Source organism: Bombina bombina, chromosome 1 (assembly GCF_027579735.1).
Source record: "Bombina bombina isolate aBomBom1 chromosome 1, aBomBom1.pri, whole genome shotgun sequence".
NCBI lineage: Eukaryota > Metazoa > Chordata > Amphibia > Anura > Bombinatoridae > Bombina > Bombina bombina.
This window is the reverse complement of record NC_069499.1, coordinates 481,561,373-481,582,304: the sequence shown is the minus strand read 5'-3', so window position 1 is coordinate 481,582,304 and position 20,932 is coordinate 481,561,373. Positions and strand designations below refer to the sequence as shown.

General features: G+C 41.0%; 1 protein-coding gene across 1 annotated transcript in view; it reads left to right on the top strand.

Moving 5' to 3' along the window:
* CERKL (ceramide kinase like) overlaps positions 1-18,882 on the top strand; it is a 618,864-nt gene extending 599,982 nt beyond the window's left edge. Inside the window, 1 exon segment of the mRNA XM_053698522.1 lies at positions 18,671-18,882. Within this exon segment, the coding sequence (XP_053554497.1) occupies positions 18,671-18,752 (82 nt within the window). The 3' untranslated portion in view covers positions 18,753-18,882.
* The last annotated feature ends 2,050 nt before the right edge of the window (positions 18,883-20,932 follow it).

The following is a 20,932-nucleotide window of genomic DNA, read 5'->3' as shown; positions in this document are numbered from 1 at the left end:
TCTTGGAAAGTTCTGTTTTTAGTTGCTATCTCTTCTGCTTGAAGAGTTTCTAAGCTATCTGCGTTACAATGCGACTCACCTTACTTATATTCCATTCTCATAAGGTGGTTTTGCGTACTAAACCTGTATTCCTTCCTAAGGTTGTTTCAAATAAGAATATTAATCAGGAAATTGTTGTTCCTTCCTTGTGTCCTAATCCTTCTTCTAAGAAGGAACGTCTGTTACATAACTTGGACGTGGTTCGTGCCTTGAAGTTTTACTTGCAAGCGACCAAGGATTTCCGTCAAACATCTTCTCTGTTTGTTGTCTATTCTGGAAAGCGTAGAGGTCAAAAAGCTACGGCTACCTCTCCTTCATTTTGGCTGAAAAGCATCATCCGTTTGACATACGAGACTGCTGGACAGCAGCCTCCTGAAAAAATTACAGCTCATTCTACTAGAGTGGTGGCTTCCACATGGGCTTTTAAAAACGATGCTTCTGTTGAACAGATTTGTAAGGCTGCGACTTGGTCTTCCCTTCATACCTTTTCCAAATTTTACAAATTTGAAACTTTTGCTTCTTCCGAGGCTATTTTTGTGAGAAAAGTTCTTCAAGCAGTGGTGCCTTCTGTTTAGGTATCTGTCTTGTCCCTCCCGTTCATCCGTGTCCTGTAGCTTTGGTATTGTATCCCACAAGTAAAGGATGAATCCGTGGACTCGTCGTATCTTGTAGAAAAAAAGGAAATTCATGCTTACCTGATAAATTGATTTTTTTCTAAGATACGACGAGTCCACGGCCCGCCCTGTCAATTTAAGACAGATTATATTTTTTAAGAATAAGCGTGTATGCATTTGTGAATGGCTGATGGCTGTCACATGGTGCGTGTATGCATTTGTGATTGGCTGATGGCTGTCACATGGTACAGGGGGAGTGGAAAAAGACATAACTTTTAAAATTGTCAGAAAAAAAATCTACTACTCATTTGAAGTTCAGACTAAGTGCTATTGCATTGTCTTGTTATCTTGCATTTGTTGATTATGCAAATCTACTGTGTTGACTGGTCCTTTAAACTTTAGTGTTCCCAAGTGATGCTTGCTCCACCTCCCTTATCAGTGTCCTAGTCCAAACCTTTTGCTATCATGTAACAAAGTGTGCATGGGAGGATGATTACTTATGCAAGCAAGGTGGGGTTAATGAGGTACAGCAGGTACTGCTATTGTTTGTTGCCAAGAGGCTTGCTCGTTTCCATGGGGATCATGTCACAGCATTATACTGTGCACTGCTTTAGTCAGGTGCCATGTGACTGCCCCCTATCGTGCACATGTGCATTCTGAAGAAGCTATGTCCTGGCTAGCACCATCCATTTATGGAAATGCCCAGGGAAGCTTGCTACAAACAAAACTATGCCTGAATTAAAGGGGTTAATGAGGGTTAAAATAGAAACCGTTTTGCAGGTAAGCTTTGGCTGCATTATATATTTAGAAACTTATGTTAGTTCATACTGTTTTATGTCCCTTTAACATGTGATGGACTTGGCACAAGTCACGTATTATGGTCACAGATCTCTAATCTTGTATCTTCTATTTTAGATAAGCTTTATCACCTCAACAAACATTACTATAGGAAATTTAATAAGCATGTTAATGAGTTGATTGACCTGGGGCCTGATGATCAAAAGTTTACCAGCATAGAGATATCACTCAAAATCTTTATGGAACCTTTTTGAATATTATTTTGCAATCTATCGGCTAGATTACGAGTTGTGCGTTGGGTTAAAAAAAGCAGCGTTGAGTCCTAATGCTGCTTTTTAATGCCCGCTGGTATTACGAGTCTTGAAGGTACAGGCTCACCGCTCACTTTTTTGGCCAGACTTGGAAATACCACAAATACACTTACGTAAATTGCGTATCCTCTTTTTTTCAATGGGACTTGCATAGCGCTGGTATTAGGAGTCTGCCAAAAAGTGAGCGGTACACCCTCTCCTGTCAAGACTGGTACCGCATTTTAAAGTCAGTAGTTAAGAGTTTTACACTACAACGCTGTAGCATAAAACTCTTAACTAAAGTGCTAAAAAGTACACTAACACCCATAAATGACCTATTAACCCCTAAACCAAGGCCCTCCCACATTGTAAACACTAAAAAAAAAATGGATCCCCTAATCTGCCGAACCGGACATCACCGCCACTATAATAAATATATTAACCCCTAAACCGCCACACTCCTGCCTCGCAAACATTAGTTAAATATTATTAACCCCTAATCTACTGTCCCTAACATCGCCGACACCTACCTACATTTATTAACCCCTAATCTGTTGCCACCACTATATACGAAAGTTATTAACCCCTAAATCTAAGTCTAACCCTAACCCCCCTAACTTAAATATAATTTAAATAAGTCTAAATAAAAATTACTATAATTAACTAAATAATTCCTATTTAAAGGGACAGTCTAGGCCAAAATAAACTTTCATGATTCAGATAGAGCATGTCATTTTAAACAATTTTCCAATTTACTTTTATCACCAATTTTGCTTTGTTCTCTTGGTATTCTTAGTTGAAAGCTTAACCTAGGAGGTTCATATGCTAATTTCTTAGACCTTGAAGGCCACCTCTTTTCAGAATGCATTTTAACAGTTTTTCACCACTAGAGGGTGTTAGTTCACGTATTTCATATAGATAACACTGTGCATGTGAAGTTATCTGGGAGCAGGCACTGATTGGCTAAACTGCAAGTCTGTCAAAAGAACTGAAATAAAGGGGCAGTTTGTAGAGGCTTAGATACAAGATAATCACATTTAATTTATAACTGATTGGAACAGCCAATAGAATGCAAGCTCGATCCTATTGGCTGATTGCATCAGCCAATAGGATTTTTTCTACCTTAATTCCGATTGGCTGAATCAGAATTGAAGGGACGCCATCTTGGATGACGTCATTTAAAGGAACCTTTATTCCAGAAGAGCCGTTGGATGAAGAGGATGCTCCACGTCGGATGTCTTGAAGATGGACCCGCTCCGCGCCGGATGGATTAAGATAGAAGATGCCGTCTGGATGAAGACTTCTGCCAGTCTGGAGGACCACTTCGCCAAGCTTGGATGAAGACTTCTCCCAGCTTCATTGAGGACTTCGGCCCGGTTGGATGAAAACTTCTCCCGGTAAGGTGATCTTCAAGGGGTTAGTGTTAGTTTTTTTTAAGGGGGTATTGTGTGGGTTTTAGAGTAGGGTTGGTTGTGTGGGTGGTGGGTTTTAATGTTGGGGGGGATTTGTAATTTTTCTTACAGGTAAAAGAGCTGATTACTTTGGGGCAATGCCCCGCAAAAGGCCCTTTTAAGGGCTATTTGCAATTTAGTGTAGGGTAGGGCTTTTTTATTTTTTAGGGGGATTAGATTAGGTGTAATTAGTTTAAAATCTTGTAATTTGGAGGCGGAGCTTGGCCGCGCTGGTAGATGGCCGCAATAGCTTAGAGCTCCTGCTACTTGCCTAGGCCCTTTATATTAAATCAGAATATGGAAACCATCTGAGCCGCTCAAACCTACAAAAAATCAGTGGGGAACCCCTACACCAACAATCAGAAGTGAGGAGAAGGTGTTAGCTGAACTAAACATTTTGGCCTAACCGCGAGCATCGGAGTACACGCGGCACCTAACTGAGAGCATCTCCAACCACCCCGGCGCTAATCCTATACCTAACAGCTATAAGCCTACTCACCAGAGAGGATCAAGCTGCATCCATACGGCAAAGGAAACACAGCGCAAGCCGGCACAACACCCTTGGCAGAGAAGATACTCGCGGTCAGCGAGTAACGAGCAGCAAAACACACATCGCCTTGAATCGCACTACCCACCACCCGGCTGAGAATATACCCGATACCTGACCAGCAGCACACGTTGGCAACGGAACACATCCTCCCCGGCCTGCACAGGAGGAGAGGTGCCGGGAACTGGCGGTGAGTTTCAGTGAATCAGTACAAGCCGCAGCCCTCACAAGGTCTGCACGGAGTACCGGGTAGGCCCTAAAGTAATCGCATCAGGCGTGCAGGGGCAAAAGAAACACTCATATAGATAAAGTGTCCAGTACAGGATATCACTGCTTAACTGCAGAAGTGACTATACTAATTATTCTCGGGGCACATTAAGAGAACCCCCACCGGGTCAGAGGGCTGTAATATACAGGCTTCCCACCATCCCCCAAATACTACATTAACGCTGCCCCCCAATCTGCAGCACTGCTCCTGTGCCAAAGATCATAGGAGACAGACAAGCCACTCACCAAGGCCTAACATTAGGCGCATCTGAGCTTTATAGAATAAAATATTTTGTGGACTCTTTCTAATTACAAAAAGCAGATTTATATCTCCTAACACGCATAACTCACCTGCTATAACTTTGTGGGAACTGACAATAGACATCTCATCACAGAGATTGGGAAACAACAAACTCTAGTGGGGACAGGCACTTGTAATGCCCCAAAAGAAAAACACAACAGGGGAAAAAACCTCCAGACCCCGAAACATGAACCATTATCTTAAACCTGCTGACCCCTCTGTTCCTGACTCATTGACAGCTCACTCAGACATGAGACAAGCTGCCACCACACAATCACAAGAGGCACCCACACTGCCCCCATCCTATGTCACCAAAGAGGACCTGTTGTCACTTTCATCCAAAGCAGACATCAAGGGGGTAATGGAGGAAGTTAAAAGTCTCTTCAGTGAACTCCGTAAAGACATTACAGATCTGACACGAAGGGTTACCAGTGTGGAACAAAATCATAATAACTTTGTGGAGGAACTGAAAGACACCTCATCCAGAGCGCAATACAACACTGACATGATACACACTTTAATGGACAAAGTAGAAGACTTGGATAACCGCGGCAGGCGGAACAACATACGGATCAGGGGAATCCCAGAGTCTATACACCCATCAGCTCTCCAAGGTTACCTGCAAGACCTGTTCCGCACAATTAAAGGTACTCCTATGTCCCCAGCAATTGAAATAGAGAGAGCACATAGGGCTCTCCGCCCCAAACCATCAGTGAAAGCTCCCCCCAGGGATGTCATCCTTCGGGTTTCTGAACTTTAAAGACAAGGAGGAGATCTTGAAACATAGTAGAAATAAACATCCGATCACTCATGCTGGAGTAGCCCTGCAGATTTTCTCGGACCTTAGCCCAACCACATTACAGAAAAGGAGGGGATCTGAGATTTATTACTTTGCATCCTTCAGGAACAACAAGATTATTTACCGCTGGGGCTTCCCCACGAGTATAATAGCATCTAAAGGAGACCACACAGCTATTTACAGATCAATTGAGGACCTTGTCCCTTTCTTCAAATCACCTAGGGCCTTAACCCCCCTCCCGTGCCTAGACAACCTCAAGAAGACATAGCGGCAGACACATCTAATACATCTAATAACTTTCATAACCAGAAAACCGCAAAGGAACAGTGATGAGGACTTATCTACAATACCGATTGTGATTCCTGCTCAGGTTTGCATGAAAATTTAAAATGTCCTGGTTTTTTATAATGGACACAGTTATGTTGAAATCTGTTGTTTATCTCCTGCCTCGCAGGTTATGTCTCACTTTACCTACTGTTAGAAACTGGTATAACAATACTTCGAGTTATAATCTAATGTACTAGATATTCATGCAATTTTCTGGCGCATATTGATACTCCCACTCTGAACACACAGATGCCTGAAATGGATGTTTCAGCATGGAGGTCTTGAGATCCTTGATCTTTTACCTCCATATCACCTGTCACATCACGGGGGAATCCTCACTGTGCTCCAGGAAATATATAAAGGGCGGGCGATATGCCTACAGGCCCTATATTTAGACTTATGTAGTTTTGTTTTGTTATATTTATAAAGTGAGCGGCTCAGTTAAAGTTGGTTTAATCCTTTTTCAGTTTCATCCCCACATGGGCTAGCAGGGCACAGCCTGTTAGACTTACTCTCTCATAAAGTATTTGTATACAATTGATCCAATGTTGCTATTTTTTCTGTACATTTGTATTGCTGGTTTTAGAGTGTCATTGTGGACGGGCCCCAATACACAATTTCTAACCTCTTGCCCCCTTCCTCCTGACTTATTTTGTTACCAACATACCACAAACACCATGCACCACCCACAGCGAGGGGACCCCATATTGAGGGAACAACATACTAGATGCAAAGCACACCCGGTCAAACTACTAACGGTGAATGTTAAAGGCCTCAATAACCCGGGCAAAAGATCCATAGTAACGAGAGACCTACAGAAAATGGGAGGGGAAATTGTGTTTCTTCAAGAAACCCATTTTATCAAATCCAAAGAACCCAATTGGCACAGTCACGCATACCCCAACCTGTATCTAGCCTCAGGCCCACGTAAACAGAATGGGGTAGGGGTCCTTATCCACCGTAAACTACCATTCACCTTGATACGCCAAGAGAAAGATAAAGACGGTAGATATATCATCCTTGTAGGTCAGCTTCACGGCAAACTAATCACATTAGTCAACATTTATTCACCTAACTCAAAGCAAGACCACTTCTTAAAAGGGGTCACCCAAAAAATACAGGAAATATCGAGGGGTGTCCTCTTTATGGGGGGAGACCTCAATATACCATTAATCCCCATGTCCGATACCTCTAACGGGGTATCAAGCACCCCACACCATACATTGAAACAAATCAACTCAATACTCAAACACCTTTTTGTACATGATATATGGAGAACATTGCACCCAACAGACAGAGATTTCACCTTTTATTCCGCCCCCCACAGAAAGTATTCCCGGATAGACTATCTCTTTTCTGATTCAATGGGGATATCATACATTACACATAGCGACATTCTGTCTATCACATGGTCGGATCATGCCCCTGTCTCCTGCAACATTGCATGGCCAAATTCACCTAACACACCTTTTTTGTGGAGGATGGAGGATGTGCTCCTGGATAATCCGGAAATAAAAACTGACATAGAAAGATCCATCTCGGAATACTTCAACATTAACACACAGGACAATCTCCACTCACCACAATCTGGGAGGCCCACAAATGTGTCCTCCGAGGTATTTTAATTAAACATAAATCTAAACTGAATAAACAGCACAGAGAAAAATACAATACAAAGCTTCACACTATACATGTGCTAGAAGAAAAACATAAAAGAAACCCCACTAATGCTTCATTAGAAAATGAACTATCTCAAGCCCGACTTGAGTTCCGAGCCTTGTTACAAGAAGAGAACCAGCGCTCGGCCCTAAAACTCAGACAAAAGTATTATGAGGGGGGTGACAAAGCAGGGCAGACTCTTGGCGAGAGCCCTTACACGCCAGAGGTTGAAAACTTATATACACTCTATGAAAGACGGACAGGGACAAACTAGACAGGATAGTTACAGTATTGCACGTATTTTCCATGCCTACTATGAAGGGTTATATAATCTCAAAAAAGGTGAGACAGATAAACATATACAGAACATACGAGACTACCTGAGACACACAAGACTACCTACTCTGACTGTAGAAGAATCTGATTCTTTAGATACTCCCCTAACACAAGAAGAAATTGCTGAGACAATAACTGCTCTCCCGGCAGGGAAGAGCCCAGGTCCGGATGGTCTGAGTAATAAATATTATAAGACCTTTCTCCCGCTACTCTTGCCCCACCTACAAAAGCTGTTCAATGAATTACCTGACTCCGGACACTTACCAAGACTATGCTGACAGCCCACATAACAATCTTACCGAAACCCGGGAAACCCCCAGATAAACCAGAGAGTTATAGGCCCATCTCCCTCCTTAACAGTGATATTAAGATTCTAGCAAAGGTCTTAGCAACCCGTATCAACAAATATCTGCCACAACTGATATCCACCGATCAGGTGGGATTTGTCCCTGGCAGAGAGGCCAGGGACAATACTTTAAAAATCTTTCATCTCATGGCTTTCTCTAAGGCTCAGTCTATCCCTCTCGCTCTGCTGTCTACGGACGCAGAGAAAGCATTTGATAGGGTGGACTGGGCTTTTCTACGAGAATCTATGGCTGCAATGGGGTTTGGAGATAAGTTTTTAAGAACTGTTTTTGCCTTATACTCACACCCTAACGCACAAATCAAAGTCAATGGCATTCTCTCTGATCCATTCCATATTGGAAATGGAACTAGGCAAGGGTGCCCCGTTATCCCCCGCATTATTTGCCATCACCATTGAGGCACTGGCCAGTAACATCAGATACAATACTGAGATAAAGGGTATAAGGACAGGTCCCGTTGAAAACAAGTTGGCCATGTATGCTGACGACTTGTTACTTACTATAACTGATATAGAATCATCCATTTCCCGCGGTCTTAGCAGAATTTGAAAGATTTGGCTTAGTCTCTAACTTCTTACTTAATCTCACAAAATCAGAAATCTTGGGCATTTCTCTAACTCCAGAAATGCAATCCTGGCTCGGGAACCATTCCCCATTCCTGCAAAGGACTGGAACATTGAAGTATCTGGGAATACACATTTCGGAAATCACCTAGAGGTCTTTGAGGCCAACTATGTGCTCTTGAAGAAAGAGATAACCAGGGACTTTTCTGAATGGAAAAACAAGTCCATCTCCTGGCTCGGCAGAGTCGGGGGGTCGTGAAGATGAACGTCTTGCCGAGAATATTATATTTATTACAGGCTGCCCCTATAGCACTCCCCTCGCACTTTCATTCCCTCCTTACAAAATCTAATTGAGGAATACATATGAAAGGCCGTGAGACCGAGAATTAACAGACAAACCTCTATATCTACCGAGGGAGCAGGGGGGACTGGGTATACCGCACATCCTATATTATAGGCGGGCTGTCTTGCTTCAGAGGAATAGTAGAGTGGTGCCAACCTTCAGCGGACAAAGCCTGGAAACAGGTGGGTTCACATGCCATTAAAAGGTCTAACCCAGCTACTCTGTTCTGGACTGACAGAAAACACAGACCAAATGATATATCCAAACTACCACTGTTAGAGGAACTGCTTAATGAATGGGACAAAATAATAACCACAGACTCACACATCTCCACCAGTTATGCACCTCTCACACCTATTGACAATAACCACGACTTACCTTTGCATATGACCATGGCGGCAGACCCTCCGGCCACCCCCCTGAAACTGTATAGGCAACATTTTGACCCAGGGGAGACTTAAAAACACAACAGGGAACTATACGATGACCACCCTGCACTAGCAAACTCTGGGTTTGCGTACTCTCAAATACTACATTATATCAGCTCAACATAAATCTAAACACCTCTTCGGTAGAGACTTGACTGAAATTTGAACAGCTGTGTCTATCCCATATGGAAATTAGACATGTGATCTCGATCATTTATAAACTCTTTTTGATACCATCTGACGACGTCTTACCTCAATACACCACACAATGGCATAGAGAACTAGGACACACCTTTACTACTGAGGAATGGAGACACATGTTTCTTTTGGGGAAGAGGGTTTCCATCTCGGCACGCTCACAGGAATCTCATTACAAACTTCTAAGTAGGTGGTACCTCACACCATATAGATTGAAAAGGATCTACCCTAATACCTCGGGAAAGTGCTGGAGAGGGTGCGGGTTGGAGGGTAACATGGCCCATGTGTGGTGGGATTGTCCACTACTCAGCCCCTTCTGGGAGGAAGTGTGGAAAGAAATTAACTTAATCATTGATCTGGAAATCCCTAGATCCCTAGAAACACTACTACTACACCTTCCACTCAAATTCCAGAATAGGGCACAAAAAGCTCTACTTATACTCCTTCTATCCTGTGCTAAAGCCCTGATCCCTCTCCACTGGAAATCCACTTGCATCCCTTCATTTTCAGAGTGGAAGCTAAAAGTAAATATCACATTGCAGCTAGAAAGATACCACTATCTTTCAAATGGCCAGCTGGATACCTATGAAATGATGTCGGAGATGTGGTCCCGGAGAGAACCCTCAAATAGCCTGAGCTGTGTCAATGGGAGGGAGGGGGGAACATGTCTGGGCCCGTCCCGCGCCACACCGAACTGAACCGAACTGAACTAACCCTGTATGACACGTCTGAACTAGATGTAAGGTACAACCATATATGAAACATTGGATCCTTTAATGTAAAACTTGAATTACTGTTATGAGTCATGTTTTCTTTCTGGACTTTCTTTTTTCTTTATTTTTTCTTTTTCCTTTTACTACAGGACTAAATGCTTTGCATATTTCTGTATGTTTAATATAATTAGAACATCTTTGTTAGCTTTGTATTTTGCTTATGGGAACAAATGTATTGGTTACTGCTGGCAATCTTTCTGCTATGAATGGGATTTATTGGATAATTCTCTAACAGGATCTCAAGGACACTTGTAACATGAAACTGTAATATGGACATTCCTGGAATCCAACCAGAGACTTACAGATACCCCATAATTCGCCACATGTAGCTAACCTATGTTAAAGATGCATGCGTCAAACTGTATATAATCCCATAATTTTTTGTAACAACTTGGGAAATATTGTATCTTTTTCTATATCTTCAATAAACATTATTTTAAAATTTAAAAAAAAAAAAAAAAAAAAAAAAAAAAAAAATCTTGTAATTTGTTTATTATTTTCTGTAATTTAGTGTTTGTTTTTTTTGTACTTTAGATAATATAATTTATTTGTATTTAATTTATGGAAATAATTTAATTATAGTGTAGTGTTAGGTTTTAGTATAACTTAGGTTAGGTTTTATTTTACAGGTCAATTTGTCTTTATTTTAACTATTTAATAACTATTGTACCTAGTTAAATAAATACAAACTTGCCTGTAAAATAAAAATAAACCCTAAGCTAGCTACAATGTAACTATTAGTTATATTGTAGCTAGCTTAGGGTTTATTTTACAGGTAAGTATTTAGTTTTAAATAGGAATAATTTAGTTAATGATAGTAATTTTTATTTAGATTTCTTTTAATTATATTTAAGTTAGGGGGTCTTAGGTTTAGGTGTTAATAGCTTTAATATAGTGGCGGCGGTAGATTAGGGGTTCATAAGTATAATATAGGTGGTGGCGGTGTCCGGAGCGGCAGATTAGGGGTTAATAATTATAATGTAGGTGTCGGCGATGTCAGGGGCAGCAGATTAGGGGTTAATAAGTGTAAGATTAGGGGTCTTTAGACTCTGGGTTCATGTTAGGGTGTTAGGTGTAAGCATAAATTTTATTTCCCCATAGGAATCAATGGGGCTGCGTTAAGGAGTTTTATGCTGCTTTTTTGCAGGTGTTAGACTTTTTTTCAGCCGGCTCTCCCCATTGATTCCTATGGGGAAATCGTGCACGAGCACGTTACACCAGCTCACCGCTGACTTAAGCAGCGCTGGTATTGGAGTGCGGTAAATGGCAAAATTTGGCTCACACGCTCACTTTTTTGTCTGGTTTGTAAAAACCTGTAATACCAGCGCTGTCTGTAAGTGAGCGGTGAGGCATAAACTGCTCGTTAGCTCCTTAACATACAGAACCCTACATAGTAAGATCAAACAGCTCTCAAGCTAAATGTTCCTTTCTAAAATTATTTAAGAGTCCTTGCAGTACTGACTGAGAGCTTTAAATCATCAGGTCAATGATCTACAGAGACTAGAATGCGCATTGCTGGAACTGGAAGACTAAGATAGTTCAGTTGTTCTCCATAAAATGAGGTGTATTTCCATCTAAAGGAGAGGAAGAGTCCCACAGCTTCATTCATTACTATTGGGAATTTAGAACCTGGCCACCAGGAGGTGGCAAAGAACATCCCAGCCAAAGGCTTAGATACCTCCCCTACTTCCCTCATCCCCCCAGTCATTCTTTGCCTTTCGTCACAGGAGGATGGCAGAGGAGTGCCGGAGTTTCGGAGTAGTCTCTTATGGAGGGTAGTACTCTTCGCAGTGGGACTGGAGTTTTAAGTAGTCCTGTCAGCCTCTCAGTGAGAGCCTGGGCGAAAGTTAGAGTCCGGAGATGCAGGGAGAGTCTTTCTGCGAAACCATCCCGACTCATATTAACAGCTCCATAAGCAATCAGCATTGACGAGTTTCACTGCCTGCTTTCTTCACTCAAGTCCATGTCAGGAGCGAGGCTACTAACCTGTCACACTTGAAGGGCCGTGTTCCTGTTCCACGGCGTAGATTCTGGTAAGATCGTTTCATTTTGTATTAATAATGATAACATAGAAGACAGGGTCACAGTGTGGCGCCTTTTAATCTTTACAGAATCAAGGGTTAATATTCCTGGAAGGGGTATTATTGAACAGGGGGGGGGTTATACATGATATTGTTTATTGTGTCTTTGCTGCATTATGTGCGAGATGAGGCTCTGGCAATGCATGGAACTTTCAGGTTACTTGCGGAAGCTTTGCAAGGACCTTTTTTTGGCGTGTTTTTTCCCTACAGCAGGGGCGGTCCTGACAGGCATTTACATGCGACTGGGTGTGACTATCTATCCTTTCCTGTTGATCTGTGGCGCAGGAGACGTAGCGGTTTCTGTAGTCTGGGTCCTAGGAGGTGGTGAGTGCCCCAGCCATTGGTGGTATAAAGGTGCCTTTTTAATAAATAAAGTTAGTCTAACCAAACGCGCAAGCGATGGAGGGCTCTCCTTCCTTAATAAAGACTCATTCCTGTGTTTATTGTGAAGAGGTTTTGGTAGATCAGCCTGCTCATCTATGTTCCACATGCCATGATAAAGTTTTATCATCTAAAAGTAAACAGATGTCTAGTACTACTGAGCCGTCCACCTCCTGAGGGTTCTTCGTCCCGGGAGGTGCGTTCCCTACATTCATCTCCGATTGCACATGCAGCGCCCCGGGTCCCAACTGTTACTCCTTTTGGGAGAGATTTCGTTGGACGTCAGACTTTGCGAACCAACTGGAATCGGCGGTTTCGAAAGTAATCCAATGCCTTACCACGTTCTGTTAATCGCAAGTGTAGGGTCTGTCATAGCGGCCAGGCCCAGGGTTTGTCCTCGCTGATGGAAGATCCAGAGGCTCTATACGATGCCACTCCAACTTTTCGGAGGAGGCCCCTTCTGGGTCGGAGTACGTGTCATCTAAACCTCCGGCGGTGGAGGAGTCTGATTATAGGTTTAGGATGGAGAATTTGCTCTTTCTGCTACGGCAGGTGCTTGCTACTCTTTAGGTTCCGGAACCTAAGATACCAGAGGAACCTCGATTCCTAAGATTGACAAGGTATACAAGGACAGGGTAGTATTTCCTGGTTCCCGTTAAGATGGCTAATATTAAGAACGAATGGGAGCGATTAGGTTCTTCCTTTTCCCCTTCTTCTTACTTTAAAAAGCTGTTCCTCATTCCGGACTCTCAGCTTGAGCTGTGGGGGACCATCCCTAAGGTGGATGGGGCTATCTCCACGCTCATGAAGTGGACAACCATTCCCCTCGAGGATAGTTCGTCGTTTAAAGAGCCCATGGATAAAAAGCAGGAAAACATGTTGAGAAAGATGTTTCAGCACACAGGGTTTGTTTTTTAGCCAGCAGTGGCCGTTGCAACGGTAGCTGGAGCTGCAACATCTTGGTGTGAATCCCTGTGTGAAATGGTCGAGGGGGAAACATCCATCAACGAGATAAAGGAGAAGATTAAGGCGCTGAAGATCGCCAATTCTTTCATCTGTGATGCCAATATGCAAATTAATCGCCTGAATGCTAAGGTGTCAGGTTTTTCTGTTTTAGCGCGCAGGGCTCTGTGGCTAAAATCTTGGTCTGCGGACATGACCTCTAAGGTGAGGCTGTTGTCCCTGCCTTTTCAAGGAAAGATCCTGTTCGGTCCAGGATTGGATTCGATTATATCCACGGTGACGGGAGGCAAGGGAGCTTTCCTACCGCAGGATAAGAAGGCTAAGCCTAAAGGATCTACTTTTCATCCCTTTTGTGCGGACAAGGCCCAGCGCCAGCAACCCGCTGCAAAAGCTGACCAGTCCAAAGGATCTTGGAAGCCGGCTCAATCTTGGAACAAGTCTAAGCAGAGCAAGAAGCCCGCCGAGACGAAATCGACATGAAGGGGCGGCCCCTGATCGGCCTCCGGATCACGTAGGGGGCAAATTATCTCTATTCTCAGACGCATGGTTGCAGGATGTTCAGGACCCTTGGGTTCTAGAAGTGGTCTTCTGGGGTTACCGGATAGGTTTCAGATCCCATCCGCCCAAGGGCAGATTCCTCCTGTCAAAACTGTCTTCAAGACCAGAGTAGAGAGAGGCCTTTCTAGAGTGAGTGAGAGATTTCACCTCTCTCGGGGCAGTCTAGTGTACTATTCTAACCTTTTTGTGGTTCCAAAGAAGGGCACGTTCCGCCCAATTCTGGACCTAAAGTGTTTAAACAAGTTTCTGAGTGTTCCATCATTCAAAATGGAAACGATCAAATCTATTCTGCCCCTAGCTCAAGAGGGACAGTTCATGACAACTATAGACTTGAAGGATGCCTACCTTCATGTGCCAATCCACAGAGACCACTTCAGGTTCCTAAGATTTGCATTTCTGGACCAACACTTCCAGTTTCTGGCCCTTCCTTTTGGTCTGGCGACAGCCCCAAGAGTCTTCACGAAGGTTCTGGGGGCGCTGCTTGCAGTGGCCAGATCCAGGGGCATTGTGGTGGCACCTTACCTGCATGACATACTAGTTCAGGAGCAGTTGCTCAGCCTCGCAGAGGATCATTTGAGGGCTCTTCTTCTTCTGCTCCAATCTCACGGTTGGAAGATCAACTCAGGAAAGAGTTTCCTGGTTCCCAGCAACAGGGTGGAGTTCATGGGCACAATAATAGACTCTATGTCCATGAAGATATTTCTCACAGGAAGCTTGCGTCCACCTGTCTTGCCTTTCAGTCCTCCACAAGCCCGTTGGTGGCTCAATGTATGGAGGTGATAGGTTTCATGGTGTCAAGCATAGATTTCATCCCATTCACCAGGTTCCATCTCAGACCTCTTCAGTTGTGCATGTTGAGACAGTGGAATGGCGATCATTCAGCTCTATCGCAGCTGATATTCATGGATGCTCGGACTCGGAACTCCCTCACTTGGTGGATTCATACGGAGCAACTGTCCATGGGGACATCCTTCTTGCGACCGTCCTGGGAGATTGTGACCACGGACGCCAGTTTGAGGTGCCAGGATGGCACAAGAAAAGTGGTTCAGGGAGGAGTCTCTCCTTCCGATCAACATCCTAGAACTACGTGCGATTTACAATGCTCTGAAGGCTTGGCCTTCTCTGGAGTCGGTCAGTTGCATCAGATTCCAGACCGACAACATTACCTTGTTGGCTTACATCAACCATCAGGGGGGTACGAGGAGCTTCCTCACGATGAGAGAGGTGTCTGAGATTCTGGAGTGGGTGGAGTCTCACGAATGCTCGCTCTCAGAGATTCACATTCCAGGTGTGGACAACTGGGAAGCGGACTTTCTCAGCAGACAATCTTTGCATCCGGGAGAATGGTCTCTTCACTCAGAGGTGTTTGCGGAGATTTGTCACAGATGGGGAGCGCCGTAGATAGATCTTATGGCATCAAGACTCAATTACATGCTACCTCGATACAGGTCGAGGTCCAGGGGTCCCCAGGCAGAGCTGATAGATGCCTTAGTGGTTCCTTGGGGATTCAGCCTAGCTTACATTTTTCCACCGCTGCCAATTCTACCTCGCGTAGTGGCACACATCAAACAGGAGCGGGCCCCGGCCATTCTGATTGCTCCTTCGTGGCTGCGGAGGACGTGGTTTGCGAATCTAGTGGGGATGTCATCCTCTCCGCCATGGAGGTTACCCTGTCATAGGGCCCCTTTCAACATCGAAATCTAGATTCTCTGAGGCTGATTTCGTGGAGATTGAATGCCTAGTCTTCCCCAAGAGAGGCTTTTCAGAAGGTGTTATTGATACTCTAATTCAGGCAAGGAAGCCAGTCACTCGTCGCATCTACCATAAGGTGTGGAGGACTTACTTGTCCTGGTGTGAGAAGCATGTATATCCTTGGCATAAGGTGAAGGTATCCAGGATTCTGTCCTTTCTCCAAGATGGTTTGGAGAAGGGTCTTGCCGCTAGTTCCTTAAAGGGACAGATTTTGGCATTATCAGTTTTGTTGCATAGGAGACTCGCTGAGCTCCCTGACATTCAATCTTTTGTTCAGGCTCTGCCTAGAATCAGGCCTGTCTTTAGAAAGTTGGCTCCACCTTGGGGCCTAAACTTAGTCCTTAAAGTTTTGCAGAGGGTTCCGTTTGAACCTATGCATTCCATAGACATTAAGATTCTGTCTTGGAAGGTTCTCTTCCTGTTGGCTATATATCTGAACTAGCTGCCTTGCAATGTGATCCTCCTTATCTGGTGTTTCATGTGGATAAGGCTGTACTTCACACTGGGTTGGGGTTTCTCCCCAAGGTGGTGTCTAACCGTAACATCAATCAGGAAATAGTTGTTCCTTCTTTGTGTCCTAACCATTCTTCTTCAAAAGAGAGGTTACTTCATAACCTGGATGTGGTTTGTGACTTGAAGTTTTATCGTCAGGCTACAAAGGATTTCAGACAGTCTACATCTCTTTTTGTGGTGTATTCTGGGAAGCACAAGGGGCAAAGGGCCTCTGCTACTTCTTTGTATTTTTGGTTGAGGAGCTTGATTCACTTGGCTTATGAGACAGCGGGACATAAGCCTCCTCTGAGGATCACGGCTCATTCAACTAGAGCTGCAGCTTCGTCTTGGGCCTTCAAGAATGAGGCCTCTATGGAGCAAATTTGTATGGCAGCTACCTGGTCCTCCTTACACACTTTTACAAGGTTTTACAAATTTTACATTTTTGCTTCTGCAGAAGATGTTTTTGGGAGAAAGGTTTTGCAGGCTGTGGTGCCCTCAGATTAGGGTCTGCCTTTTGCCCTCCCGGGTTCATTCAGTGTCATCTAGAGCTTGGGTATATGTTCCCAATAGTAATGAATGAAGCCGTGGACTCTCCTCCCCTTTAGATGGAAAACATAAATTATGCTTACCTGATAATTTCATTTCCATCGAGGGGAGGAGAGTCCACTGCTCCCGTCCGTATCTCCATTGGGTGGCCCTAAATTTATTCATCTTCTGGCACCTTTTTTACCCTGATATTTCTCCTACTGTTCCTGGTTCCCTCGACAGAATGACTGGGGGATGAGGGAAGTGGGGGAGGTATTTAAGCCTTTGGCTGGGGTGTCTTTGCCTCCTCCTGGTGGCCAGGTTCTAAATTCCCAATAGTAATGAATGAAGCCGTGGACTCTCCTCCCATCGATGGAAATGAAATTATCAGGTAAGCATAATTTGTTTTCCCAAATGCCAGAGCTTGGACTTGATATGCTACACAACAAGGAATCATTCACATCAGTCTGGTAGCACTGGACTCTGTATGATGGCAGTTGCTCATAATTCCATTTTGGGTAAACTCATTTGAAGGAAGAGAATCAGATACATACTTTTTTTTTTCTTTTTTTTTTTAAAGAATCTACATTTCTGTTGCAACTTTATACTGTTTAATATCAGTTTGTCTGCAACATGTTTATAATATCATGTATAATTATACTGTATAAGCGACAGTGATTTGGCAGATCTCATTTATTATAATAACAAGGTCATGTAAAACACCTCTTTGTACCCGGTTAAGAGGATTAGCTCAATGAGAAATGGATTATTCTTTTCACTGGAAATGTTGCCTCCTATGCATCCTCATATCTGGACTACTAATATGTGGAAAACAATTTAATGTGTCAGCTTTAGATCTAGAGAGTGACACATTTTGGAAAAAATAAGGTGATTTTCAGTTAGCTGGTAATATTTTCAATATTAGTAAAGATGTATTTATTCATGATGTTATAGTCAATTTCTTATTTACCATGTATGTATGTTTTCAATTCACATTGTTTTGTTTTTCTTGTTCTTTTTATTTTTGGAAAATTAGAAAGAAAATAAATTTCCCAATGACAAAAGGTTTTTTGTTTGTTTCTAAAATGAACTTGGTTAATTTTTTGCAAAATTAAGCACATAAACTATATATTGCTCCATAGCTTTAAATGTTATTGAATGAATATCCTTTCATATGCATAATATTTTATTTCCTCAATTGCTAATCTTTTGAATTCTTAATAAGGAAAAGGAGTGATGGGTTCTCACGTATACATTTTAATATGGAAATCTGCTTGTGCTTTGTGTACAAAATGATTACTAATATACAAATTTGCATTGAAAACTAAATCATTGTATGTGCAATAGCTTATCTAATTCCTAAAGGCAACTTTATTTTACTTTGCTTTGTCTAAATTACTGTATTTTAAATAATGTTGTGTATATATATATATATATATATATATATATATATATATATATATATATATATATATATATATATATTAAAAGGAAAATAGATATTCCTGAGTAAATTTTTTGTATCATGCGTTCAGTCAGTGAGTAATCTGTCACTTGGAAATTAGTTGTGCACATACATTTCCTGGCAATTTCAGAGTTAATGTATACTTGTTTGTTTAATTATTTATTCATACAGAAAATATGTTCACCATGTTTGATTGCCAGACTTTGATATACTTCATAGAAAAATGTTGAGTTTAATCTATTTAATATTAATCAGTGCAGTGTTCTCTATGCTTGTATTGATGTAAGTCATTGTTTTTCCTATTATTTCTTTTTGTTGTGATTATTTTATGTAATTTTACTTTGCTTTGCAGGTTGCATCCTGGTCTCATAAACCTCTATGGAACAAACATTGAAGAACTGGATGAATTCCGAGGAAAGTGCAATTGCTTATAATTTTGAGGAAGCAAAAATGACACAAACTCATGTGCTGCAAAAAAAAATATTTTAATAGGCTTGTGACTGTACAAAAATGTCAAATAGATAGAAATAACTATTATGTAAAAAAAAAAAAAACAACAACAAAAGAAACAACAAAATACAAGTAATATGCATTTAAGCAAATTTCATTGACAATTGTAATAATACATTCAAAAAATAGATTTTTGTTTTGCAATATTTTTTCTAGAAAATATGAATTTATAGCGTGTACATTAACAATTCAAGTCTTTGCAATAAAAGTTTTTTTTTCTACAAACGTATTTGGTATTTTGCATTTTTATTTTGAACAAGTGTTTCTATCATTTCTTAAACAGAAACAAACAACATATTTTGTGCTAAGTATGAAATACATCCTTTCCAGCAATGTTCAGTATTTTACCTTTAAAACTTTATACTGTAAAAACAATATAAATATTTAATTAGCAAAAAAATATACTTTTTTTATGTTGTCATACATCATGAAAATGTTTTCTTGTTATAAAATATATAAACAGGTAAAATATGTGATTTCTTAAAAAATGTTTAGACAGAGTTTAGTTTTGCTTAAAAGTGGGGAAACAATTTCTAATCATTTTTAAATTCCCATAAATTAAGTATATACAGAGTATCAAGAATATACATTGTACAACCCCCAAATAGTTGTCCCAACAATACAAAATTCAATGTAAAATTGAAAAATAGTTTTATATTATGCAAATAATTAGATTTTATTCAAAAAAAGTCACAAATAAATTATAGAAATTTAAAATTAGAAAAGTGGAACATTCACACTTGAATTCCCCTATGGATTAAAAAAAAATAAGAAAAAATATTCTGCAAACATTTTTTTAAAAAACATTTTAAGTTTATACATTTTATAATACTAACAAAAATGTATAACTCATATTGTGCCTTTTTTACATTTCGTTGAATCCCTTTTACTGTGTTTATATTAAGAAGCAGGTCTAGTTGTGTCGATGCTATATGACAAAATAATAAACAACAAAAGTTAATATAAATCTTTGCTTACATTGATTTAAACTTTTTTTGTGACTATTACAATTCTACTACTAAATATAATTATTTTATTTATACACATTTAGCGTATCTCATGGTTATTAAAATTTAAAAGAAAAATGAAGCATTGAAATTAAGTTTTAGAGATTCACAGAATAGTCAATAAATTGGCCATATTTCTTTTACATAAATTTAATATTTAAGCGTTACAGTATGTGCAAACTTCATAAAAGCTAAAGTTTATATTTGATTTTTGTTTATTTTTTTTTTAAATATGTTCTTTAAATCAAGATTTTTTTCCCTTAATGGTGCTTGACGTATTCACAACCCATTTTGATTACCCAATATGCATATATAAATTATATTTAATGCATTAATGTTTTTGAAGAACTAAATAAGCAAATCAGAAAGTTAAAAACACATACACTGGTGAATTCAGTTTGTATGCTGATATTAGGAATAGATTCTCAGTTACAAATAACCTATGATACCAGCCTTATATATTTTTCACTAGCAGTAACACAGCAGACTTCTAGGCTATGCCTGTTTAAAGGGACACTGTACCCAAAAATTTTCTTTTGTGATTCAGATAGAGCACGCCATTTTAAGCAACTTTCTAATTTACTCCTATTATCAAATTTTCTTCGTTCTCTTGCTATCTTTATATGAAAAAGAAGGCATCTAAGCTTTTATCTTGGTTCAGCACTCTGGACAGCAGTTTTTGATTGGTGGATGAATTTATCCACCAATCAGCAAGGACAACCTAGGTTGTTCACCAAAAATGGGCCGGCATCTAAACTTACATTCTTGCATTTCAAATAAAGATACCAAGAGAATAAAGAACATTTGATAATAGGAGTAAATTAGAAAGTTGCTTAAAATTGCATGCTCTATCTGAATCACGAAAGAAAAATTTTGGGTACAGTGTCCCTTTAAGTACAGCTAGGCTGGTTACAATAAAATTCACCACAGTTTCACTGCTGAAGCAGAAACAAAGACTTTGAGAGACACTGGCATTAAGAAACACTGCTCTAGAACATTGCAAACAAACCTCTCATTGGCTTCTACTTAATAAAAAATGCCTAAAGGTAGTTTGCTATCTTGCTAAGCATGCTTGCTGCAAATGAGTAGTGTTTATG